Here is a 26,227-nt window from a genome sequence, read left to right on the forward strand (position 1 = left end):
AAATGCTTTATTGCCATCCAATTGTCATCACTTCCTAAGCAGGAGCAGGAGCTGCTGAAACCTGATGTTTAGCGCAAAAGGAAAACCCTACAGTAATCACAGTAGTATAAAGGAATTGAAACTGGTACATGCGGGACCGGTTCCTCCCTTTCTGTCGTCCATGAAAACACAAGTCGGCTATCAAACACTGATGCTGTTGAAATGACTAAATCAGAGATTACTTGAAAGGCCTGTTAAAAATATCACGTTCATTGTAAGATTAATCATTTTCAGGAATTAGAATAGCTGAACCAATTTCGTTTGCATCTGCCTATGATGAAACATGATCACTAATAACCAAGGTCTAGTATTAACAGACTTTTAAAAATTAATTAGATATATACACACACACACACCTACATACTCACATTATTTGCTCCACAAACATAACTAAGTTATCTAACTGAGAAATCCTGCATGAATGAAACATATGTGAATGAAACATATATTCTCATAGAATATGTATTATATAATGTTTACTAGTAATTCTAAGCTTGTATATATATTTGTTGCCTGCCTATTTAAATATATTGTGCACAAGTGAAACATGACCAGAGCTCTTTTACTTGTGTACACGGGCCAGAACAGACCCCCTCCTCTCTGAGCGTTGATTGGTCCCCTCATCACCAGCAGGGGGTGGGGTCACACATGAGAATTCCCTGAACAATAAAATATCTGTTGACTGCTTTAAAAAAAAGGAAAAAAAGAAATGGAAAAGTCCAGGACGTTGCCCCGTAGACATAGTAAGAAACAGGACCACAGGCTTACCCCTCTGCCCCAAGGCAGCAACGTGTCGGGATGGGTCCGAAATATTCCATTTTGTTCAAATGCATTCTGCTGAGTACCGGATTGTGTAAGGTAAGGATTTTTTTTACAAATTGTGGGTTTCTAACATCAGATGTCCTGGATCTGTGGTGACTGAAAAAAATGTAATTAAAATAGATATGCGATAGTTTAATTAAAGTAGCAATCTTCGGAGAGGTCATTGTACTTTTTTTTTGTAAATGAGCATTGTGATATACATATAATAATGCACTCTTTTATTTTAGATATGTTCAGCTCAAAATGGTGAGTTGAATTGATTATCTGAGAAGTTTTAACATTCACATGATGATATTCACATTCAAGTGTATGACAATGTGACAAATAAAATTTGAATTTGACATAGCCCTGTATCATTCTTTCTTTTTTTCATGGCTTCTACTGTTTCTACTGTTTTTTGCCAACATCAGACCTGTCGGTGTCAGTGTTCACGGTCACGTCTAAAAGTATGACGGTGCAGTGGAGTGGTGTCTCTGGGGCCTCGTCCTACAAAGTTACTGCCACCCCAAAGAGCTCGCCCGAGACGCCGGTGTTTGCCCAGTTCAGTAAAAACACGGCGATGGGCTCTGTCAGCTCCCTCTCCCCAAACACGGTGTACATCATGAGGGTGGAGGCGATGGACAACTCCATCAACGTTCTGAGCAGCGCAGAAACGGAGGAGACAACAGGTTTGTTCCTTTATTAAAAAAAAGAAGAAGAAGAAAAACAAGAAGACAAGATAAGAAGAACTTTATTTTTCCAGACCAAAATTACTTTGTGCACCAAGAGGGATAAAGCTTAAGACAATCAAAATATTATACAAACATAATATGAATAAAGATTTTCATAGTGTAAAATATACTGTTGACTTTTTCCACCTAAAACCCGTCAGCTCCCGAGGTTCCATCCATTCAGCAGGCCTACTCCAAACAGAGCAACAGCATCACGGTGGAGTTTGGTGAGGTGTCCGGGGCGACGGGCTACGTCCTCCGGGCTCAGAGCGACGATGAAGAGTTCTTCGCCGAAACATCAGTGCGCGGTTCCCCGGGAACCGTCCTTAACCTGCAACCATACACCACCTACACCATCAGCCTGATGTCCGTCAACAGAGGAGGAAGGAGCCAGCCGTCCCTGCCTGTAACGACCAAAACAGGTTCGTAACGTCAGGATTTTGACGTGCGCTGCCGGCTCCGAAAAGCTATTTATTTAGGTTGGAACAAAGCTATTTTTAAGGAAGCAATTTTTTCCATTTTAACACTCATTTTAAGATCAAATTCATTCTGCAAAGCATTTTGCAAAATAGCGCTTATTATCCGAAGAACAAACTTAAAGCCTCTGGCAAAAAGCGTATATAATTTCACAAGTGCATTATGATGAACAATCCCACCAGTGTTGGAAACTGTATCCCATTATTCATTGAAGGTTCTCCTGTATGAAAAGATAGACTCTGAGAACTGGGTTGTATCATTTCCCCCGAGGATTTCTTAATGTAATTCTAGAATGGGAGGACAGGTTTCCTTGATACCTTAGAACAAACCATTTTTTCCTGTAATATTACGAAAAAAAATGTATTTAAAATATTTTTCTAATGTTCTGGTCATCCAAGTTACAATGGGTTTACATGAAATGTTTTTGTAATCGAGTATTTCTCATTTCACTTATTCCCTTAATTGCCATCTCAGTTGTTGTGGCCCCAGCCTTGAACACCACCTCTCCCAGCAATGACACCATCGTCGTGACCTGGGAGCCTGTGCAACATGCCGTTCTCTACAGTCTGTGCATCATTAAGGAAGGTTCAGACACCCGTGTCAAACTCAACACAACCAACACCTCCGTGACCTTGTCCAACCTGGAAGCCGGCACCACCTACTGCATCAAAGGAACTGCCCTGGACCCAGCTGGGCGCGTGGGCGATGACCTCACCATGTGCCAGATTACACGTAAGAAAGTTGGCCAACATGCAAACACGGGCTATAAAAGAAGCAGCGAGGCCACATACACCATACCCTAATCTGGGGGTCACCAGTCCCTGCATAGACCCGCCATGTTCCACCATGGCCTCAAGAAGTGGGTGGCTGGCCACAGAGGTCGAATTTGGTGTGTTAAATGAGCATTTCCACTTTTTTACAAATATTTAGACCATCAATGCAAAATTGCAGACTTAGAGGTCAGGTTCTGCTGACCTGTGTAATTCAGATGTGGGATCCTTCTGTGGTTTAGTGATGTTAAGAGTCAGGTCAGCAGAACGAAAAATTTTAATTGCCAATGCGAAATGTGATGAATACAAAATTCTAGTCTCTGACTAGAGCTTCAAATCATTCTAACACCCATTCACTTATTTCAGTTTCAGTAACAATATTGACAAAAAAACGAGTTCACGTGGCAGTCTCCCAATGAGATTCAAACTTGTGTCATGCTCCAGGTCCGCCTATCCCTGTAGAGATTCATGTTACACTGAGCCCCACCAGGACCATAGGCATGGCTGTATCATGGGGGATGGTGCGTGGTGCTGACTACTACGTCGCGAGCACTTCCATAGGCCACAACTGCACCTCCAACGTGGAGCTGTACTGCACCATCTCCACTCTCAACTGCAGCCAGATTCACTACGTCACGGTCATCGCCAGCAACCAGGCCGGGCCGAGTGGCCCATCAAGTCCTCAGGAATTCCTTACCTGTATGTATGCTGTAATAACAGATCGATCAATGTCATCTAGTTGCTGTAAAGACCATCAAATGTCTGTTTTATGGCCTAAAGTAGACCTTTACAATGTCCTTTTTAGTCCCCTGCCCACCAGAAGAGATCTGGGTGGAAGAGCCAAACCCTGGAAACTGCAGCGTGAGGTGGACCAATGTGACTTTTGCTGACTTCTACATTGCATATGTGAAGCGGGACGATGGTTCAGAGCAGCAGTGCAACACCACCAGCACCGTCTGCTACTTCAGCTGCCCGTGCGGCTATACCTTCTTCTCCTCCGTTTTCTCCTACAATCAGGCTGGGCCCAGCACGCCAGGGGCAGTGCTGAAATACACCACGGGTAAGAGGAAGCGTGACAGGATAAAACGTGGGGCTTGACCGCTAGCATAAGGACAAAGGTGTATTCAGGACTTAAAAAATAGCAATAGTGAGAAAACAAGAGAAGGCACTATCTTCAATGATGTTTGTGCATGTGACATGTTGATTTAAATCATTAGAATGAGGGTGTACAGAAATAATTAGACAATATGAATACAATACACTGTGCAGCTAAATCATATCGTCCTTTCTCGGTCCAAAACATAATTCAATCAATAATTCAGAACAGTGAGACAAATACTGTTTCTCAGTTTGCAGATTGCACTGTACAAAAAATGGTGACACGGGCCTAAGAAACCGTGTAGTACTGATGATTTTGTCGTCTTCCCTGCCTTGCATCTCCAGTTCCCTGCTGCCCGGAGGATGTGTCAGTGTCTCTCATTTCCACTGAGACCCTAGAAATCAACTGGACACCCGTGCGAGGGGCGGAGCTTTACGAAACGATTGCATCCGACAGATCCGAAGTGATCCTCTGCAATGACACGGAGCCGGTGTGCGCCCTGTCTGACTTGACCTGCGACAGGCAGTACAGCGTGGTGGTCAGGTCCTGCAGTGAGATCAGTGGCTGCAACGTTAGCTGCAGAGCGCACAATCAGGAGACGGGTCCGCAACCACTTCATATCCATTCTATTGGCGGCGGTTTGACGACGCGCCATTCGCCATATAATGTTTATTTGCCATATGCTGCTGACTGAGCTCTCCCTCCAGCTCCCTGCGCTCCCGAGATCCTGAACATCACGCAGAAGGCCCTGTCCCACTACACCATCCAGTGGAGTGCTGCAAACACACAGGCCAACTACACTGTAAGTGTGGCAGGCCAGGTCGACACCCGCACCTGTCAGTCTCGTGGGACGTTTTGTGAGGTCCCTGACCTACCGTGCGGCACCAGCTATGAGGTCAGCGCCTACGCCACTACAGCTGCTGGGCGGAGCCTGCCTAGCTATTCCGTACCACTAGAGACACGTATGTACAATTCATATGCTTACTGTACACTTTGTACAATTTGTACACTTAGTACAATTTGTGTAAGGGTGGTAGTAGCCTAGTGGGTAACACACTCGCCTATGAACCAGAAGACCCGGGTTCGAATCCCACTTACTACCATCGTGTCCCTGAGCAAGACACTTAACCCTAAATTGCTCCAGGGAGACTGTCCCTGTAAATACTGATTGTAAGTCGCTCTGGATAAGGGCGTCTGATAAATGCTGTAAATGTAAATGTGAATCGATCAAACAATTAAACTAACTAATCACACATTTTTCAATTAATTAATTCAGATCGATGCTTTCTTTATGCATCTTTAAAAATATGATAAAGACAAGTGTGCGAAAGATGCTCAGAAGGGGAGGGATGGGAAGATTAGTTTTTTTTTTTAAACACAGCAGAGAGTAGAAATGAATTTACTTGAAAATATAAAAAGGTTATGCTTTATTCAGATGACAGGCCCACCTTTGTGAACCTCATGTCAAATTGTATTGTGTGCATTTAAATATTTTCATCTGGTCAAATCCAATTTTCACTCTCATATTCACTTATAAATATAAATATAACAAGTCAATAATTATATGTGTACTCATATTTTTCAGAACCGTGTTGCCCTCAAAACCTGACCGTGGAACAGATCACCCAGTCTATGACCCAGGTCACATGGTCAGCAGCAACAGGAGCTTGGTCCTATATCACCTCGCTGACCTCAGCCAAGGGTTACGCCAAGTGCCACGCTGTCGACACATACTGCATCATGGGATGCATAACCTGCGGGACCAACTACACAGTAAACCTGGAAGCCATCAGCCGGACAGGTCATAAACAGGAGTGCAGCTACCATGGTTTCTCCTCCAGTGAGATTACTCTCTGTTTCTCTACCACAGCTCGAGCATGGTTCAGTTCCTGTTCAAACATCTGTACTGCCCTCATTAGACATAATTACAGTCAGGCATAGAACTAGGGAGCATATAGGTTTCAGCATTACGTTGTTCATGACACTGCGGTGAACGTGCTGTGTTTCTGTTTCTTCACCGTTCTGCAGGTGCTTGTTGTCCTTCCAGTGTTAGACTGTATCGCAATACAGACAACAAGCTGAGAGTGTTCTGGCGTTCCTCCAGCAACCCAAACAACTATGTAGCAGACATATATGGTAGTGGCTCCAACTATACCTGCAGCCCACCCATGGGCTCCAGTTCCTGTGATGTGTCTGAAATCACTTGCGGGGACGTCTACACAGTCGTTGTGGCTCCACTTTCACAAGACGGGAGCAAAATCAAGTTCTGCCCCAGAAGAATGTACTCTGGTGAGTACACATTGTTTATCCCAATGTGAAATCTTTTTTTGCTAAACACTTCACTACAATACAATAAAAATGCTCAATTGTTTAAATCCATTGTGCCCATGAGCAACAATTTTAACGTAATGTTGCTTCACTGAATTAAAACAAATGTAAAATGTTTTATGTGTTTCTCTTTTTTTAGTGTCGTGCTCTGGGAACAATCTAGGAATGGGTGAGCGACCTACTAAAATTTCAAGATGCATGATCTATTTTCTTCTATAGAACAACATGCAAACAATACATAGTGCAAATATGTCCTAAGCACTGTAAGCCACCATAAAGACAAAATTAACCCAGTTTTCACTTCAGTGCCTGTTAAGTAATTTTGAATTTCCCTTCCAGTGATCTATCGTGGAAAGAGAAGCATTGATTAACGTTGGCCTGGTGTGTACAATCTTACTCATGTTTGATAATGTAATTAATGAATGTGAATTAAGAAAAAATACAGGAAATAAACTAGCCTTTTGTAATGAAAATACCTGATCAGCAAGTATAGTCTCATATTATTGTACATGATGTCTGCTTTTATCACAGCAGGACCCACTGGACTAACAAGAGGATGCCTGTTTTATATTACTAAAGTGAACTTTTGCTGTGCTTCTTCTCTTCTTTTTAAAATGAAGTTGATTTAATTCAAATGAAACCCATCAAAGACTCAAACTTGCTGAACCAAAATCATTTTTCAGCAATGTTCTTGGACTTAAATGTACTAATTTACCTGCTGCTATTTTCACAATTACAGTTCAAGATACATATTTACCCATTGTTGTAAACTTGATATTCATTCATTAAAATTAACATGCTACCACAAGCCTTTTAACTAATGACATTATAATGGTCTGGAAAATATGCATATTATTATTATATATGTTTTTATATTTGTTTAATTGCCTCTACACACTGGATCATGTATTGAATTGGAATATATTTTACTCTCAATTAAACCCACCTATCTGCATTTAACCTTTTTCGATTAAATATATTGGTATTCCTAGCATATCATAGAATTATTTTACACTATTAAATATCTGCGGCAGGGCTGCACACAAAGTCCCGCGATGGGCTTGGGCAGCCTCAACGCAGGCGTTTTGTGGTCCATAGCATAAGTGTTGGGGTACGAGGCGGTGATGCAGCTAGTCAGTGTGCTCTCCGCAAAGCACCTGGAGAAGCTAAGGAAGCAATCCTGTGGAATTCCAGTATTTGTGATGATGCTGGCTGAAACAATTTTTTGCAAAACAATGTGGATGTGGACAGTGGATGTGACACATTACATGAAGACTATAAAAATTTCAACAACAGAGTGACACTGTTCCATGCCACATCATACCACAACGCACAATACAGCACCGAACCATACCACACCGCACCATACAGCACCGCACCATACCACACCGCACCATACAGCACCGCACCATACCATACTGCACCATACGATACCGCACCACACCACACCATACCGCATCGCACCATACCACACCATACCATACCATACCATACAATACCGCACCATACCTTACCGCACCATACCATACCACACCATACTGCACCACACCATACCGCACCATACCATACCGCATCGCACCATACCACACCGCACCATACCACACCATACCATACCATACCATACCATACCGCACAACACCATACCACACCGCACCGTACCACACATTTACAGCATTTACATAATTTATCAGACGCCCTTATATAGAGCGACTTGCAATCAGTAGTTACAGGGACAGCCCCCCCCTGGAGCAACTTAGGGTTAAGTGTCTTGCTCAGGGACACAATGGTAGTAAGGGTGGTAGTAGCCTAGTGGGTAACACACTCGCCTATGAACCAGAAGACCCAGGTTCAAATCCCACTTACTATCATTGTCTGATAAATGCTGTAACTGTAAATGATGTAAAAAGTGGGATTTGAACCTGGGTCTAACATACCATACCATACCATAACCAGGGACAGGATTGACATGGACAAAATGTTCAGTAAAAATACAGAATAAAAAGTAAAATAAAATAAAAACTTATCACAAGTTTAAATCAGAATCATGGTATTTGTCACCTAATCACAGCACTTTTGTTATGTGACCTAAAATTTCGAATTATTTTAGCCAATGGAAAAGAATTGTAGTTTAAAAACAATTTGTAGTTTAATGAATTTTGCCTTGGAGGTTTGTTACTGACAAATGCTGAAGAATCTAAGTTACAAACTCTGTTTTGCTTGAAGACAAATCCCCATGCAATCATTATTTTACATTTTTATTTTTATTTATTTATTTATAATTTTACAATTGTTTTTTATTTGAAACTTTGGTAAAATGTGTACCATTGTTGCCATCCCACAGGATTTTTGTTTTTATAAAGGAATGTTCTGTTCAGTTGTGATAACAGAAGCCATGGGGATCATATTAGGAAAGGGAAGCTAAGCATTTGCAGCTGCAATTTACCGACACACTGTACCATGTGTGGCACGCCCAGGACACCTGAGAGTTGACCTGACCTGCCTAAATCACTCAACACATTGTTTTTCTGTACACCTGAAATACATTTGTTCTATATTAAAAAATGCAAATAATCAAACTCACATTCAAATACTTCTTCTTGTTCTCATGCACATGATTCATTTCATTTTTAAACTGGTTTAAAAAGGATCACAGTTGATGGATGTTCAAATGATTCAAAGACACCTTGAATCAAAGGAAGCCAGGCACTTTTTTGTTTGCAGTGATTGGAAATATATATATTTTTCATAACTGAAGGGGCCACAAAATGTGGTAAAATCTGTCCCAGGATGTGACCTGAATTTTTTGGAGCTGCTTGTTCAAAGTCCTCAAAAATATGGTGACTTGCCAAATAAATATCAGATTGTCTTATGTAACAGCTAAGAGAAAAGGCAAACATCTTACTGAGCCCCAATCAAATTTCAACCCAGTAATTGGCTCAGTTTGAGTTTATGTGTCAGGTTTCAATTTACCTGTTCACTATCTTCTTTTCACACCTCTGATTGTGAAATCCCATACAAAGACTGGATGACTTTGCTTTGTTCTCATTATATCATAATAGCCGTTACTTTTGTATCCTTCTTACATTAATTTAAAGAAAAATCTTCGTGTACTGACCAGAATTAGAAAATTACATTTCTTAATTTCTTAGGTTTGGTACTAGTACACTAGAGGGTAACAGGTTCAAACCCCATTTACTACCACACTTAACCTTGAGTGTCTCCAGGGGGACTGTCCCTGTAACTACTGACTGTGAGTTGCTCTGGATAAGGACATCTGCTAAAATCACTTCTGTAACAGAATACAAGTACTCTGGCAAAAGCACAGCTATAAATTTTATCAAGTCCGTAAGAATAAAATAATCTGATTGAAATGCTGAGACTCATTAAATGTTTTCAAAAGTTCTATCAGCATTTAATTTTAGCATTTAATCCTGTGCCTCTTCTTCCTCATGCTCTCAGAAGTGATGCGATATCACTGGTCATTGTATACAAGGCCCCAGGGCTCTGGGACTTCACCTTTCTTTGTTTTCCTCATTCTGTGATTGGTTGCTATATTACTAGAGAACCCATGCCACGGACTACAACAGTCCAGAAGTCAATATTGGTTGGAATATTGTTCTTCTGAGCATTCTATTGTACCTACCCTGCTGAGACATGGATTCTCTTTTGTATCCATGTATTCTACTGGCATCTTTATCTCAGGTAATGTGGAAGTATTTGTTATGCTTTTTATTATCAATTTTTGCAAGACACTGTATTACTAGGTGCATGCTAGTAGTTTGCATAATCAACTTACTTACAACATCTATTTTTTCAATGATTTTTAGATACAACTTACCCTGGCAGGTAAATGCACTTCTTCCTTAACTGACACAAGTTTACTGTTAATTGATATAATCAATATTGTAATAATAATATTTTTTTATCAACTAATGTTAAACACACACTTACATAATGATAATACAATTTAAACAAATAAATAAAAAAAAAGAGTTAGATCAATTACTTCTATCACGCCATCTATGATCCATTCCCTTTTCAGATTGCAGCATCGCATCTATCTCATCGCCCTCAGCATCAACACTTGACGTGATATGGACTAGTTATGCAGGAGCTACTAGTTACACGTTGGATTTACGTCTTTTGGATGTAACAAATGTAGCCCCAGTTAGTGCAACTGTTGCTGCCCCCAGCACTGAAAAGCTCATCCAAGGACTGCGATCTGGGAGCACCTATCAAGTCACATTAAAAGTCTTTTCCTCCTCTTCTGTGTTGTGCAGCACGAGCAAAACTGCTACAACAGGTAGATGGAAGGATAGACAGATGAGAGGACAGACAAACAGATTGTGTTTAATATTTAACATGTTTGATATGTTTGGGGTTTTTTCTAGTTCCAGCCTCATCACAAATAACAACTGCAAAGGCAGTGTCCAGCTCTTCCATTCAGTTTGAATGGTCAATTGCAACAGGAGCCGACCAGTATATATTGCTGCTGGAGGGACCTTCGTACAACGTTTCCAACAGTTTCACGTCTCTGAAAGCCCAGATCAACAACCTTCAGCCATCAACATCTTACAAGTGCTCTGTGTTTACCTCCAATGTTGCTGGTTTAGGCAGCAGAAGTAAAGTGAAGACCATGTTGACATGCAAGTGCACATTTTTTGGTTTTAGAAAATGTGATCTTTGAAAAACTCTTTCTAAAATATCTGCGCTATTCTTTAGTGATCCCTCCACCCGGTGGAGTTACGGTAACTGCGACTGGAAGCAGCAGCGCAAGGGTGTCTTGGAACAGTGTGGCAGGGGTCCTGCAGTACCAAGTCAATGTGACAGACAACAGCGCACCAGCAATAGCTCCAGTCGTTGTAAAGACATCCTCTACTGTCTACGACATCAGGAATCTTCTGCCTTGTTCTTCGTTCACGATGGGAGTATCTTCAGTCAATGCCTATCTGGACCCGGGTGAACCTTCAAATGTCAACTTCAAAACAAGCGGTGAGTTCTTTCACTTTTACCTTACTATTTGTATTTCCAGTAAATTTCTTAGCTCATAGCAAACTGAAATGCAAATGAGGCAGTGCGAACAAGGTCTTACTTTTGGATGATAATGCAGGTAAAAATGCAAAATTGGCGCGACACCGCCAATTAAACTTATCCAAAACTGAGATTCTGAACTTTCCGGGCAACAACGCCTAAAACACCCATGGCGTCTGCAAAAAGCCTTGGAGACAAACTGAGTCTGAACCATCATGTTGCTGCGATCTCCTGATCCTGCAGGTTCACTCTCTATAACATTCGCAAGATTCGGCCTTTTCATTCACAACAGGCTACGCAGCTCCTCGTCCAGGCAATGGTCATCTCTAAACTCGACTATTGTAACTCTCTCCTGGCTGGAACCTCTGCAGTCACCATAAAACCACTCCAGATGGTCCAAAATGTGGCACCCTGTCTCATTTTCAATCAGCCAAAATACACATTACATTTACATTTACAGCATTTTCCAGACGCCCTTATCCAGAGTGACTTACAATCAGTAGTTACAGGGACAGTCCTTCCCTGGAGCAACTTAGGGTTAAGTGTCTTGCTCAGGGACACAATGGTAGTAAGTGGGATTTGAATCTGGGTCTTCTGGTTCATAGGCAAGTGTGTTACCCACTAGACTACTACCACCCCATGTTAAATACACCCATGTTACGCCTCTTCTCACCTCTCTCCACTGGCTCCCGGTAGCTGCTCGCATTGAGTTTAAATCCTTGATGCTGCCTACAGGGCTGTTAATGGAAGTGCACCCTCCTATATCAATACAATACTACCTGGCTTCACTCCTGCACGCCCTCTCAGATCTGCAAATGAAATGAGACTAAAAATACCACCTTGAAGAATCATTTGAAAACCCACTTGTTTAAACAGTATTTCAAGTCTAACACGCACACACACACTTAACAATTCCCTAGCATGTTTTTCATCTGGACAAGTTAGGCCTTATCAGGGCTCTTAGTTTTGTAACTCACATTTTATTTAAACCGAATGGGAATTGCTGGTTTCTTCTCCTTGTAAGTTGCTTTGGATAAAAAGCGTCTGCCAAGTAAAGTAAAGTAAAGTAAACTAAAGTAAAGTAAAAATGCTGATCCAATCCCTTAGTAGTTACAGGGACAGTCCCCATCGAGCAAGTCAGGGTTATGTGTCTTGCTTAGGGCCAATGGTTGTAAGTGTGGTTTGAACCTCTGACTTTGCGGTTCAATGTCACCTCCCACACTATTCTTTGTTCAGTAAAGCATTATTGAAGCTCATCTAATGGGTAACAGAAATAATTATGCCACATGAGCTGAATGAGACATTACATTTGCGAACACTTTGCATGCACTATGTATATTAAAGCACAGTGTTAATTTCTTACAGTATGCCTATATATGATATTGTAATGCATTTTGAAACACCTTTCCAATTGTATTCCCAGCCATAGAGTCCCCGAGCTCCATTTCAGTGAACTACTACTGCACTTCTAGCATGGCCGTGGTGAATTGGCTTCAGGTTTTTGGGGCGGACTCATACAGGGCTACTGTTGTTGATGCCAGTGGGGCGCAACTGTCCTGCACCTCAGCTTCAACATCCTGCCAGATAACATCATTGCCATGTGGAAAATTTTACTTTGTCACTGTCACTGCCGTCTCCAGCAATTGTGAGAGCAACAGCCAATTGGCAACCAGCTTCGAAACCGGTGAGACAACATGAAAATGCTGATGATGCCTGGGACTTACACCCCTGTGAACTATTATTACACATACTTCTACGGTGTATGTCATATTCATCATATTCTCATATTCTCCTTACTGATGCATCAAGATGTTCATATCAGCGGCTACATAAAATCTAATCTATACTTTTGGAAGTTATGCCTGCTTTCACGTATTTCTTGTCCATGGTGTTTAACTGTCTTTTTTTTTTAATGATCCAGTGCCCTGTCCTCCCATCGGGCTGACCACCTACCGCGAATGCGCCAGCAACGTCATCATCTTCTCGTGGCAGGGCACCAACAACACCAACTATTATGTTGCCACCTCGCAGGGATCTGACGGACAGGTTGCTGAATGTTACACCACAGACACATCCTGCTACTTCAGTAACACGGCCTGTGGCATCACCTACCAGTTCAGCGTCTACGCTGTGTCTGGCTTATGTAACAGTGGACGCAGCGCCTCAGTCAATGTCAGCACAGGTACGAGCAGGTTTACGAGCAAAGAAATTACAAAGTTAGTGAGGTCTTAAGTGTGATGCAGATGTGAATTAATATTAACTGTGTATTGAAAAGTGAAAGAAATGTGCAAGGACCAGAATAATTACAGTATCAGCTAGATGGAGACGATGTGGAAACAGCTTAATGTGCAAAAATTACACTGAGGTAGGTCAGCAGTTAAGGAGTCTGATGGCATTAGGGAAGAAGGAGTGGAAAACAGTCCTGACTAAAGAGTGGAAAACATAGAGCAACAATTCTTCATTCATACATACATAAATACATACATACAGCTGTCCTAACCAAGGTCCACCATTATGGACTTACACTACAACCATTAATCTGCAGTAAACATTTACAGAAAAAGAAATTCATCCAGTTGAGGCAGTTTATGAGGCCACTAAAAGATCTGAACATATACTGATGAACCTATTTATAAATCTGTTCATCTCTTTAGCCATGACACATGGTGGTGTCAAATGAAAGTTTATATTGTAGCGTATGACGTGGTGTGTAAATGATGGGGTATAAAAAGAAGCAAGGCATTTGTCAGTCATATCAGTTCATTTATTTGAATAGGAGGAGGCGTCACAAAAATAAAAGCAACCTCTGCACCCCTCCCTCACCCCCACAAACACTCACCAGCCCATCACCCTAACACCCTAACTGGTCATCCCCTCCCCTCCTCCAATGCCAACAATGACAAAGTGAGTACAGTTGTCCAAACTACATCACCAATAGTGACACCATTGCATTAACAGAACCCAGTAGGCGGGCACCATGCAAATGAACCAGTCCAATTGGCAGCAACACGCTACATTACGCCTCCTTTCCGAACGCTACTTATAAGACATCCCCTTCGGTGTGCCAACAATATGCATTGTATAAGCTCTGTCCTGGTATACACAGAATACACCATGAACCCAGTGGAAGTTAGCACAGCTAAAGCAGGTGGACGTACAGTAGCTGACGTGATGGGAAGACATACTCTGAGGGAGGTTGAATAAATCACACATTCACCACAATACAATACAAAAGCTGAATATGAATTTTTCTTTATTATAGGACTAACCTGTATAGGGTAGACAGTTGAAAAAAGAAACCATATTTGGGCAACGATTGAAGTTCTGTTCAACATTATTTGTTTAGAATAAAATAATGCCATGCGGTCATCTTAATACTGAACATCTTCACCACAGCACCGTGCCTACCACAGAATGTGAAGGCTTTTACAGACTGCAGTTCCTATTCCCTGGTCACTTCCTGGGACCTGGCCCCCGGAGCCCTGTACTACACAGTTTACGCCCAGGGCAGCAGAGACAGCTTATACAGTTGCAATTCCACAAGCAGCAGTTGTTCAATAGACAAGGTGGGCTGCGGAGAGAGCCTGAGTGTGTGGGTCTCTGTCTCTAACGGGGATTGCAGTGACAGCCTCCTGGAAGCGGTGGCTGAGACTGGTGAGATGGATCCTTCTACACCCACCCACCCCCCACCCCCATCTGTGCATTTTTAACTTATATAAAGCTATGCCTATGTAGTTTAATACTCCACTGTGATATTGCTATATTGCTGCACAATGAGATGCGTTCTCACCTCTTCAGTTCCCTGCACCCCTGAGAACCTATTGCTGGTGGACGAATGCAACGCAGATGCAGTCACTTTGACATGGGACCCCAGTAACGGTGGCGTGTTCTACATTGCGATGGCGGTTCACTCCAGTGGCGCTATGTTCACATGCCAGTCCACAGATCCAAGCTGTAGGATCCAGGGCCTTCACTGTGGGGAGACATATGACACTTATGTCATTGCAACCAACCTCAAGTGCAACAGCTCTAAAAGCAAACATGTCATCTATAAAACAGGTAAGAGTTGTTCAGTAATACTGTAAAGAAAGCATTACAGATATGCTGTGACTGGTGCAAAGATTTTTTACAATGGACATTTATCACCACTTTACTGATTAAGTGTCCCCTGATCCAACAGCTCCCTGTCCCCCCTCCAGTGTGGAAGCAGTACGGGACTGTGACTTTAACCAAGCCTGGATAAAATGGCAGGCCCTCCAAACTGGCAACTACACAGCTGTCATTACGTCTAAAAATGGTGAAACGTTGAACTGCAGTACCATAAGCAATTCATGCAGCATCCCTAATCTGCGCTGTGGCCAGAATTACTCGGTTACAGTCCAGTGCAAAGACAATCGATGCACCAGCGTGCCTTCCACTGCAGTTCAGATTCAGTCAGGTGGGGTTCAGTGGAACGGATCAACAGATTTTGGAATTTTGTCATTGTTAGATCATTACTATTGGTAAAAAATAGTAGCACAGGCTCACACAACTTAACAGTGTGCTTTGTGTTTCTTCTGTATGTGCAGTGCCATGTGTTCCCACTAACATAAGTGTGGCACGTAGATGTGGGGATGGTTCGGCAGATGTGACCTGGGCACCAAGTGCGGGGGGCAAAAACTACACAGCTCTTGCTGTAAGCAACAGGAATAGCGTAGGGTGCACGTCAAATGGGGTGTTATGCACCATCACAAACCTCTTCTGTGGCCAGATGTACAATGTCAGTGTGGTTGCAACTGACAACAACTGCACCAGTCAATGCAGTCAGACTGTTTCCCTCAAAACAGGTATCATTATGCATTCACACACTCACTCACTCACTCACTCGCTGTCCATAACTTCTTACTTCTACTAAAGGGTTACAGCTGCTAGAGCCTGTCCCAAGACACCGGGTATAGGGTGCAGACTAATTATGCAGTATCATGCATTATTGTTATATTATTCACACTAATAAACTGTACAATTTCTGAATAAACAAGATACACTGGTACAGAAAATGGTTCCAAAAAAATCTTTAAAATGACTCTGTCCCTCAGCACCATGCACTCCATTAGGCGTTGGAGGCATGGTAAACTGTTCAAGCAACACAGCTGTTCTGTCCTGGCTCACCAGCCCCAATGCAGTGCAGTATTTTGGGATGGCAGTGGGCAGTGATGGTCACCAACTCTCCTGTAACGTCACCTCCACCAGCTGCCCGTTGTCTGGTCTGCACTGTGGTCAGAACTACAGTTTCAGTGTGTCGGCCTCAGACGGCAGCTGTGTGAGTCCAGCCAGTACAGGATACAGACTGGTCGCAGGTACGAGATTTTAATTCAATAATTCACAAGGGAATTTGCATTTATTTGCCTTTATTTTGTACACATCTAAAAGCTTAAATGTTATATATATATTATATGAACAGGTTGTTACTTTATACAACAAATGTGTTTTAATTAAATCAATTAATCTTTCCATCATGAAATAGCAGTATATAAATCTTAATTGAATATAACTAACTCCTTTTAATATGACTTGAAATATCCTCTTGTTTCTACTTTTTCTTTTACATTAAAGCCCCTTGCAGCCCACTGAACATAATCACTCAACTGTTTTGTGGAAACAACACCCTCTTGGTCGGATGGGACTCCAGTGTGGCCCAGCTGAGCTACACAACCAGCGCCAAGACAGGACAAGACGCTGCCGTCACCTGCAGCACACAGGGCACCACTTGCAGGCTGGACAACCTACGATGTGGACAGAAGTACAACGTGACAGTAACAGCATCACGTGGTGACTGCAGCAGCGCCAGCAGTTCTGCAGTAACTGTACAAACAGGTGACATTAACATTAACAGTAATAAAACCTCCACACCTCACAGATGGATACAAACTTCAGTGAAAGAGATTTGAAAAGGTTTTACTACAGACCTGTGTATTGACGTATGTGTTAAATTCAGTGGTGGAATGTAATGAACTATTTGTACTTCTTTACTGTACTTAAGTAAATTTTTACGTATCTGTACTCTACTTAAGTAAAAATAATAATGCATACTTTTTATTTTACTCCACTACATTTCGCGGAAATTATCTGTACTTTCTACTCCTCTACATTTCTACAATTTCTGCCGTTAATCGTTACATTTTATGAACACAATTTCCTCAAAATCTTGCATGAAAAAATAGTTCGCCTATCACGTTCTGGCGTTGTTTGCCATTTCCTACCAATCCGGCTTTATTAGCTCCAATGATGGCAGAGCTGGTAGACGAGACATTCAACATGGACCCAGAGCTGCATCTACTGAGCTCTGAATCACAAATAAATCCTTGGCCGGATTTAAGAAATTTATTTGAGTACAAAGGAGCAAAGAATGAGTCCTTGCGATTTCTTTGCATCCCATGCCTGCCTCAACATAAAGAATTGTTGGCATTTAAAAACTCCCCTTTGAAAAAACATATAGAGGTAAGCTATGCTTTTGGGTATGTTATGACATGATACTATTATCTAGCGAAATGTATGCCGACATACAGAAAGAGTATAAAAATCACACCAGTGTAGCTTCATTATTTTTTTAACACAGTGGTAGGATAAAACTGGTTTATTAGCTCAGAGAAGATAGCTTAATGTCTTTGCTGTCCAGCTCAGTGTTGTGCCAGTTCACACTGAAAAAGAACTAGTTCACGTTCATAGTTCATTTTTTAAAATTTTGAACCAAGTTCACAGCTCAAAAAATGAACTAGTTCACGTTCGTTCTTAAGTTTTTTTTTTTTTTCAGTCCATGAAAATGTAAAGAAAACTGCTTCTGCAGAGGCGTCCGGACTCGAAGCACCAGCCATGCTAGCCTGTAACCAGCAAACTTTAAAACGTGAGCGGCGTTCAGTCTCGCCAGAGTGAACGTCACTCACGTTCACGCTCATAAATTATAAATCAGTTCAGCGTTCACGAAAAATAGGAACGCGTTCAACGAATGCGTTCATGCACAACACTGGTCCAGCTTGGCTGGAAGTGGTGCTTTCCGCCTGTTTCACAGTCAGTAGTCATCTCTGACTAGAGATGTGATCACAATAGACCAACACTCCTGTATTTCCTGGGTTTCCCACATATTTCAGGACCCCCTCCAATTTGGTTTTGTATTCACTTAAATGCAATCTCTGGTAATTTTAAGGTTTATATACATAGTTTAACACAGTAAATAGGTCTAATAATATACTTGATTGTGCTAGTTACTTTGTTACCACTGGTGTTTGGTTACTGTTGTGTTTCCCTTTTACTGCTCTTAACAGAAGTGTTGAATAGTTTTGCAAGTACATAAATGATTTAAAGATATATCATGTCCTGATTGGTTTATCTTAATGGTATATTAGTGGGTAATACCTAGTAGATAACTTGTCATCCACATAATTCTAAGGTACACAAAGTATTGCAGAGTGCATGCACAATAAGCACACCAAACTTCAAAACACATATACTGTATAATTGCTTGTAATTATTACGAGCAATGACATCAGTACAGGCATAAGTCAGTATATGTACTATGCTTTTACAAAATGGCACACCCCAGAGGTTGAGACAAACCATTGTGTGAGTACTTTTACTTAAAAAAAATACTTTAAAGTAAATTTAAAAGTAAGTACTTAAGACTTTTACTTAAGTAAGATTGTTGATGTAGCACTTCTACTGTTACTTGAGTTACTGAAGTGTTACTTGTACTGTTACTGAAGCTTAGTACTTAAGTAAAAGTACAAGTAACCTGCAAAATATGCAGGTTACTTGTACTTTTACTTAAGTACTAAGCTTCAGTACTTCCTCCAACACTGGTTAAATTACAATGAAAGCTGGTGAACCTTCATTACAAACCCTGATCATGAACTGTTGTCTTTGCAGCTCCCTGCATCCCTCAGAACATTTTTGGAAAACTTGATTGCAGCTCCAACTCCCTAATAGCATCCTGGGACCTTGCTGTTGGTGCCCGCACCTACCTGACATCTCTGGTTGGGCCTGGCATGTACTCCGGTCTCTGCTCCACTGCTAACATGTCCTGCACATTCAGTGGGCTACAGTGTGCCAGTCAGTACAGACTTAGTGTGGCATCATCTGACGGCATCTGCAACAGCAGTTACAGCTCGACTGTGTTGCTGAACTCAGGTATTTCAATAAGCCACACCTGTACCAGGACTCTGTAAAGATGAACAATATACTGTGTACATTTATTCCACTCTTACAAGTGACAGTTTATCGTATGACTGAATATTTCTCTCTTCCATGTAATGGCAGCTCCTTGTGAGCCCCAGAATGTTGTTACGGTGCTTCGCTGTGGTGCGGACGCTGCTACCATCTCCTGGGATGCCAGCATTGGAGCAAGTCGGTACACAGTGTTGTCACAGAACAAAGGCCAACAGACCTCATACCAAACCAGCAATACTTCATTTGATCTGAGTCAGCTGACGCCGAGCGACGTCTACAATATCTCTGTGCTGGCTGATGATGGAACCTGTAACAGCACCTCCAGAAACAGCGCCATCTTAAAGACAGGTACAGAAAATAGAGCCATGAAATATGCAGACACAGTCATTTACACGATCCAAAATGTTCTGGTACTTGGTTTGTGTTGTCTGGTCATGTGACTACTGTTCATCTTTATATATTTTTCTCCAGTTCCGGTTCCACCCAGCATCAGTGCTGTCAACTTTGACTGTGTCTCCAAAAGTGCTTCAGTATCCTGGACACTAGTACCCAACGCTGTGGGGTACTTCATTAATGCTACATCCAGTGGGGGACACCGAGTGTCTTGCAGCTCGTCCACTAACAGCTGTGTCCTGACTGGACTCCAGTGCAGCCAGATTTATTCAGTGTTTGCTACGGCTCTGGGTTCCCAGTGTAGCAGCAGCCCTGGAAACAGCATGAACGTCACCACAGGTCTGTTCATTAGAGACATTCCCTTAATATCCAAAGATCACTGACAAACTCCAGATATTCCAGAAGCTCTACTGATACATCATGACTTCATTAAACTATACACATCTCCCATTATCATTCTTGGTGTAAATATTGACAGACAAATATTGTGTCTCTGTCCCTCAGCACCATGCACTCCAGTAGGCGTTGGAGGCGTGGTAAACTGTTCAAGCAACACAGCTGTTCTGTCCTGGCTGGCCAGCCCCAATGCAGTGCAGTATTTTGGGATGGCAGTGGGCAGCGATGGTCACCAACTCTCCTGTAACGTCACCTCCACCAGCTGCCAGTTGTCTGGTCTGCACTGTGGTCAGAACTACAGTTTCAGTGTGTCGGCCTCAGACGGCAGCTGTGTGAGTCCAGCCAGTACAGGATACAGACTGGTCGCAGGTACACCAATTTTAATTCAATAATTCACAGCGGAATTTGCATTTTTTAACATTTATTTTCCACAAATCTTGTACCAGGACTCTGTAAAGATGAACAATTGTCACAGGGGGAATTCGATGACGTACTTGCAGACATACTTTGGGCGTGGGGATAAGCCGTCGTACCGGTAGAGGACACTGGGCGAGCGGGGCAGGAGGATCGGAGGCGCCTGGCCGGCGAGGAATGAGGAAGCAATGGACGCGCTGCAACGCAGCGGGGAGTCAGTTCGGGATCTTTGGGAAGGACCGGGGCAGAGGAGAACCGGAAGACGGCGGGTTTCAGGATGGTCCGGGATCTTGGACTGGACGGGAGTAGGTCTTGGGCGGCAGGACGGTAGGGAAGCTTGGAATCCCGTCTTAACCGATGGGTGAGGTAGGTTCAAGGTCAGGGGCAGGCAGAGGTTGTAGCCAGGAAGTTCCGGTCGGGGTTCTTTTCGTGGTTTCCAGGGGATCAGGCAATTCTCGAAGTCGTGGGCAGGCGAAGGTCGTATTTCAGGAAATCACTATTATCGTAGGTCATGGGTGAGAGAGCTAGCGTCTCTGGCGAGTAAACTCATACAAAGAGCGGGCGTGTCTCCTTGGGGTTACCTCACTTTTATACTTGCCACCGCCCGCTTCCATTTCCTCTTCCGGGTCGTCGTCTCCCAGGCTGGTGAGGCGCCCTCTAGCGGGCTGGAGGCGCGTTGGCCATGACAACAATATACTGTGTACATTTATTCCACTCTTACAAGTGACAGTTTAACGTATGACTGAATATTTCTCTCTTCCATGTAATGGCAGCTCCTTGTGAGCCCCAGAATGTTGTTATGGTGCTTCGCTGTGGTGCGGACGCTGCTACCATCTCCTGGGATGCCAGCATTGGAGCAAGTCGGTACACAGTGTTGTCACAGAACAAAGGCCAACAGACCTCATACCAAACCAGCAATACTTCAATTGATCTGAGTCAGCTGACGCCGAGCGACGTCTACAATATCTCTGTGTTGGCTGATGATGGAACCTGTAACAGCACCTCCAGAAACAGCGCCATCTTAAAGACAGGTACAGAAGATAGAGCGATGATACATGCAGACACAGTCATTTACACAATCCAGAATGTTCTGGTACTTTGTGTGTTGTGTCTGGTCATGTAACTACAGTTCATCTTTATATATTTTTTTCTCCAGTTCCGGTTCCACCCAGCATCAGTGCTGTCAACTTTGACTGTGTCTCCAAAAATGCTGCTGTATCCTGGACACTAGTACCCAACGCTGTGGGGTACCTCATTAATGCTACATCCAGTGGGGGACACAGAGTGTCTTGCAGCTCGTCCACTAACAGCTGTGTCCTGACTGGACTCCAGTGCAGCCAGATTTATTCAGTGTTTGCTACGGCTCTGGGTTCCCAGTGTAGCAGCAGCCCTGGAAACAGCATGAATGTCACCACAGGTCTGTTCATTAGAGACATTCCCTTAATATCCAAAGATCACTGACAAACTCCAGATATTCCAGAAGCTCTACTGATACATCATGACTTCATTAAACTATACACATCTCCCATTATCATTCTTGGTGTAAATATTGACAGGCAAATATTGTGTCTCTGTCCCTCAGCACCATGTACTCCAGTAGGCGTTGGAGGCGTGGTAAACTGTTCAAGTAACACAGCTGTTCTGTCCTGGCTGACCAGCCCCAATGCAGTGCAGTATTTTGGGATGGCAGTGGGCAGTGATGGTCACCAACTCTCCTGTAACGTCACCTCCACCAGCTGCCAGTTGTCTGGTCTGCACTGTGGTCAGAACTACAGTTTCAGTGTGTCGGCCTCAGACGGCAGCTGTGTGAGTCCAGCCAGTACAGGATACAGGCTGGTCGCAGGTACACCAATTTTAATTTAATATTTCACAAGGGAATTCGCTTTTTTTTTTTATTGATTTTCCACATATCTAAGGGTTTGAAATATATATATAATATAAACAGGTTGTTACTTTATAATTATAAATCAAATGTGTTTTAATCAGGTCAATGAATCTTTCTATCATGAAATAGCAGTATATAAATCTTAACTGAATTTAATTAACTTATTTTTATGTGACTTGAAATCACCTCTTGTTTCTACTTTTTCTTTTACATTAAAGCCCCTTGCAGCCCACTGAACATAATCACTCAACTGTTTTGTGGAAACAACACCCTCTTGGTCGGATGGGACTCCAGTGTGGCCCAGCTGAGCTACACAACCAGCGCCAGGACAGGACAAGACGCTGCCGTCACCTGCAGCACACAGGGCACCTCTTGCAGGCTGGACAACCTACGATGTGGACAGAAGTACAACGTGACAGTAACAGCATCACGTGGTGACTGCAGCAGCGCCAGCAGTTCTGCAGTAACTGTGCAAACAGGTGACATTAACATTTACAGTAATAAAACCTCCACACCTCACAGATTGATAAAAACTTCAGTGAAAAAGATTTGAAAAGGCTTTACTACAGACCTGTGTATTGACGTATGTGTTAAATTGCAATGAAAGCTGGTGAACATTCATTACAAACCCTGATCATGAACTGTTGTCTTTGCAGCTCCCTGCATCCCTCAGAACATTTTTGGAAAACTTGATTGCAGCTCCAACTCCCTAATAGCATCCTGGGACCTTGCTGTTGGTGCCCGCACCTACCTGACATCTCTGGTTGGGCCTGGCATGTACTCCGGTCTCTGCTCCACTGCTAACATGTCCTGCACATTCAGTGGGCTACAGTGTGCCAGTCAGTACAGACTTAGTGTGGCATCATCTGACGGCATCTGCAACAGCAGTTACAGCTCGACTGTGTTGCTGAACTCAGGTATTTCAATAAGCCACAACTTTACCAGGACTGTGTAAAGATGAACAATATACTGTGTACATTTATTCCACTCTTACAAGTGACAGTTTAACGTATGACTGAATATTTCTCTCTTCCATGTAATGGCAGCTCCTTGTGAGCCCCAGAATGTTGTTACGGTGCTTCGCTGTGGTGCGGACGCTGCTACCATCTCCTGGGATGCCAGCATTGGTGCAAGTCGGTACACAGTGTTGTCACAGAACAAAGGGCAACAGACCTCATACCAAACCAGCAATACTTCATTTGATCTGAGTCAGCTGACACCGAGCGACGTCTACAATATCTCTGTGCTGGCTGATGATGGAACCTGTAACAGCACCTCCAGAAACAGCGCCATTTTAAAGACAGGTACAGAATATAGAGCCATGAAATATGCAGACACAGTCATTTACACAATCCAAAATGTTCTGGTACTTGGTTTGTGTTGTCTGGTCATGTAACTACAGTTCATCTTTATATATTTTTTTTATTCAGTTCCGGTTCCACCCAGCATCAGTGCTGTCAACTTTGACTGTGTCTCCAAAAGTGCTTCAGTATCCTGGACACTAGTACCCAACGCTGTGGGGTACCTCATTAATGCTACATCCAGTGGGGGACACAGAGTGTCTTGCAGCTCGTCCACTAACAGCTGTATCCTGACTGGACTCCAGTGCAGCCAGATTTATTCAGTGTTTGCTACGGCTCTGGGTTCCCAGTGTAGCAGCAGCCCTGGAAACAGCATGAACGTCACCACAGGTCTGTTCATTAGAGACATTCACTTAATATCCAAAGATCACTGACAAACTCCAGATATTCCAGAAGCTCTACTGATACATCATGACTTCATTAAACTATACACATCTCCCATTATCATTCTTGGTGTAAATATTGACAGGCAAATATTGTGTCTCTGTCCCTCAGCACCATGCACTCCAGTAGGCGTTGGAGGCGTGGTAAACTGTTCAAGCAACACAGCTGTTCTGTCCTGGCTGACCAGCCCCAATGCAGTGCAGTATTTTGGGATGGCAGTGGGCAGTGATGGTCACCAACTCTCCTGTAACGTCACCTCCACCAGCTGCCCGTTGTCTGGTCTGCACTGTGGTCAGAACTACAGTTTCAGTGTGTCGGCCTCAGACGGCAGCTGTGTGAGTCCAGCCAGTACAGGATACAGACTTGTTTCAGGTACACTATTTTCAATTCAATCTTTAACAGCACATTTCACGTTTATTTTTTTCTTTAGTGAAGTATTTGTCATTGTGACAGATTGCAGCATAGCACACGGTGAAAAAACGAAATGTGTCCTCTGCTTTTTACCATTACCCTTGGTGATCAGCGGGCAGCTAGGGCTTGGGAAACATGGCAAAAACCAAGGGGAATGTGTGTGGTGGGAATACACAGATACCAGACCCAAGTGAAATATTTACAGTGATTGGTAAGCCACCAACCAAACCTAAAGTGGCATATACAACAACTACACAACAATACACAGGAGGACAACACTTTATGAAAGGAGAGACTGTACAGATACACAACAAAGCCACAACTAACAACACTAACCACTAACACACAACAAAGGCTTATCTCAAACTCAGCAACTCTACAACACTTCAAACTCTCCTCTCGCATCCTCTTCCTCTCGGCTCCACAACAATGAGCCTCTACTGGTGGTTGGACTGGTCTTTAAGTATGCCTGTCCTGTGCGTTGATTGGCTGGCAGTTAACGAGGCAATCGATGGGCGGAACCATAATCCCAATCTCTGCCCAACCAACAGCCTAAAAGTGAAACCCGCACAAACACAGACACGAGACAACATATCTGCTAAAACATTGTCCAGTTCTCTGTTGTAGCGGATCTCTAAGGCAAACCCCTCTATGTACAAGGACCAGCAAAGGATGTGTTGTTTAATGTTCCTCATCCTGGAGAGAAACACCAGAGGGTTATGATCTGTGAATACAACAACTGGAATAGTAGTGGACCTGATGTAAACCTCAAAATATTGAAGTGTAAGAAGTAGTGCTAGTGCCTCCTTCTCAACAGTGCTATAATTTAACTGATGTTTTAGAAAGTTTCGCAAGAAGTAGCAGACGGGATGATCAATTCAAGTACTGCACCAGCTCCGGTGGCACTTGCATCTACCTCAGTTTCTGAAAAGGTCAATACGGGTTTGCTACATAACAATGCCTTTGAATTTTGGAAAGCATGTTGACAATCCCCAGACCATATAAACTCATGATCTTTCTTAAGTAACATCCGCAAGGTTTCAACAAAACCCTTGATAATATCCAAACATCCCCAAAAATAGCTGGGAGTAGGAAATTCCAAAATAGCTAAAACTTTGGCCTCAAGTGGATAAACTGTGTCCCACCCCAAATCCGCACTGTGGAGTCCATTTACGCCATTTCATTAATACACTACAGACTGACCAGAAGTGTCGTCTTTCATCACGGCAGCAAAACAGCACTTTGCTAAGAACGGATCTTGGTTCTGCTCTTGTACAACCTGTTTTGTCAACCGAGAGCGTTAACTTACGGTCATTACTTTCTCCCACATCCCCCACAGACGGACCTTCAGGAGGATTTGACACTGCCATTAGGGAGGTACAAGAAAGAATCTGACATATCCACCATATCCTGAAATTTTGGTGACTGAGCTCTCGTAACCGCACAAACAGGAAATGTAACTGTATTCTGAGTGGTATCACTGAGTACTGAGCCAACCAGAGGATTTC

At 42.9% G+C, this 26,227-nt stretch overlaps 2 protein-coding genes across 6 annotated transcripts in view; both read left to right on the plus strand.

The window, feature by feature from the left end:
• The first annotated feature begins 756 nt into the window (after window positions 1-756).
• On the plus strand, window positions 757-7,200 carry fndc7a (fibronectin type III domain containing 7a). Of its 3 annotated transcripts, none has more exons than XM_028976310.1 (14): window positions 757-897; window positions 1,089-1,107; window positions 1,272-1,529; window positions 1,733-1,993; window positions 2,523-2,780; window positions 3,263-3,517; window positions 3,624-3,878; window positions 4,262-4,519; window positions 4,625-4,879; window positions 5,503-5,757; window positions 5,946-6,206; window positions 6,385-6,414; window positions 6,585-6,626; window positions 6,777-7,200. In XM_028976310.1, the coding sequence occupies exons 1-13, from the start codon at window positions 838-840 to the stop codon at window positions 6,614-6,616; spliced, it is 2,457 nt and encodes an 818-aa protein (XP_028832143.1). In that variant the 5' UTR covers window positions 757-837; the 3' UTR covers window positions 6,617-6,626; window positions 6,777-7,200. The 3 variants fall into 3 exon arrangements, with proteins under 3 accessions (XP_028832143.1, XP_028832144.1, XP_028832145.1); XM_028976311.1 differs by having other exon boundaries at window positions 6,780-7,200; XM_028976312.1 differs by having other exon boundaries at window positions 5,503-5,718.
• A 2,636-nt stretch (window positions 7,201-9,836) lies between these two features.
• The window catches only part of fndc7rs1 (fibronectin type III domain containing 7, related sequence 1), a 48,141-nt gene continuing 31,750 nt past the window's right edge, over window positions 9,837-26,227 (plus strand). For 2 of the 3 annotated variants that reach the window (XM_028976996.1, XM_028976997.1), the window contains exons 1-25: window positions 9,837-9,947; window positions 10,073-10,091; window positions 10,288-10,548; window positions 10,637-10,891; window positions 10,968-11,237; window positions 12,700-12,960; window positions 13,198-13,458; window positions 14,673-14,930; window positions 15,075-15,335; window positions 15,457-15,714; window positions 15,845-16,102; window positions 16,352-16,612; window positions 16,869-17,129; window positions 19,176-19,436; window positions 19,566-19,823; window positions 19,947-20,207; window positions 20,373-20,633; window positions 21,452-21,709; window positions 21,835-22,095; window positions 22,261-22,521; window positions 22,782-23,042; window positions 23,220-23,480; window positions 23,610-23,867; window positions 23,994-24,254; window positions 24,420-24,680. In XM_028976996.1, the coding sequence (XP_028832829.1) occupies window positions 9,900-9,947; window positions 10,073-10,091; window positions 10,288-10,548; window positions 10,637-10,891; window positions 10,968-11,237; window positions 12,700-12,960; window positions 13,198-13,458; window positions 14,673-14,930; window positions 15,075-15,335; window positions 15,457-15,714; window positions 15,845-16,102; window positions 16,352-16,612; window positions 16,869-17,129; window positions 19,176-19,436; window positions 19,566-19,823; window positions 19,947-20,207; window positions 20,373-20,633; window positions 21,452-21,709; window positions 21,835-22,095; window positions 22,261-22,521; window positions 22,782-23,042; window positions 23,220-23,480; window positions 23,610-23,867; window positions 23,994-24,254; window positions 24,420-24,680 (6,055 nt within the window). In that variant the 5' untranslated portion in view covers window positions 9,837-9,899. The remainder of the gene's footprint in view (window positions 9,948-10,072; window positions 10,092-10,287; window positions 10,549-10,636; window positions 10,892-10,967; window positions 11,238-12,699; window positions 12,961-13,197; window positions 13,459-14,672; window positions 14,931-15,074; window positions 15,336-15,456; window positions 15,715-15,844; window positions 16,103-16,351; window positions 16,613-16,868; window positions 17,130-19,175; window positions 19,437-19,565; window positions 19,824-19,946; window positions 20,208-20,372; window positions 20,634-21,451; window positions 21,710-21,834; window positions 22,096-22,260; window positions 22,522-22,781; window positions 23,043-23,219; window positions 23,481-23,609; window positions 23,868-23,993; window positions 24,255-24,419; window positions 24,681-26,227) is intronic. The other variant, XM_028976998.1, reaches the window with a different exon arrangement.

This window comes from Denticeps clupeoides, chromosome 4, assembly GCF_900700375.1.
Source record: "Denticeps clupeoides chromosome 4, fDenClu1.1, whole genome shotgun sequence".
In the NCBI taxonomy this organism is placed as follows: domain Eukaryota; kingdom Metazoa; phylum Chordata; class Actinopteri; order Clupeiformes; family Denticipitidae; genus Denticeps; species Denticeps clupeoides.

What these genes read in the sequence shown, in the direction of transcription:
- fndc7a (XM_028976310.1), top strand. Translation starts at nt 838, where the DNA reads ATGGGTCCGAAATATTCCATTTTGTTCAAATGCATTCTGCTGAGTACC. An exon ending in AGAAACGGAGGAGACAACAG is followed by an intron (nt 1,530 to 1,732) that starts GTTTGTTCCTTT and finishes AAAACCCGTCAG; the next exon opens with CTCCCGAGGTTCCATCCATT. An exon ending in GCCTGTAACGACCAAAACAG is followed by an intron (nt 1,994 to 2,522) that starts GTTCGTAACGTC and finishes TTGCCATCTCAG; the next exon opens with TTGTTGTGGCCCCAGCCTTG.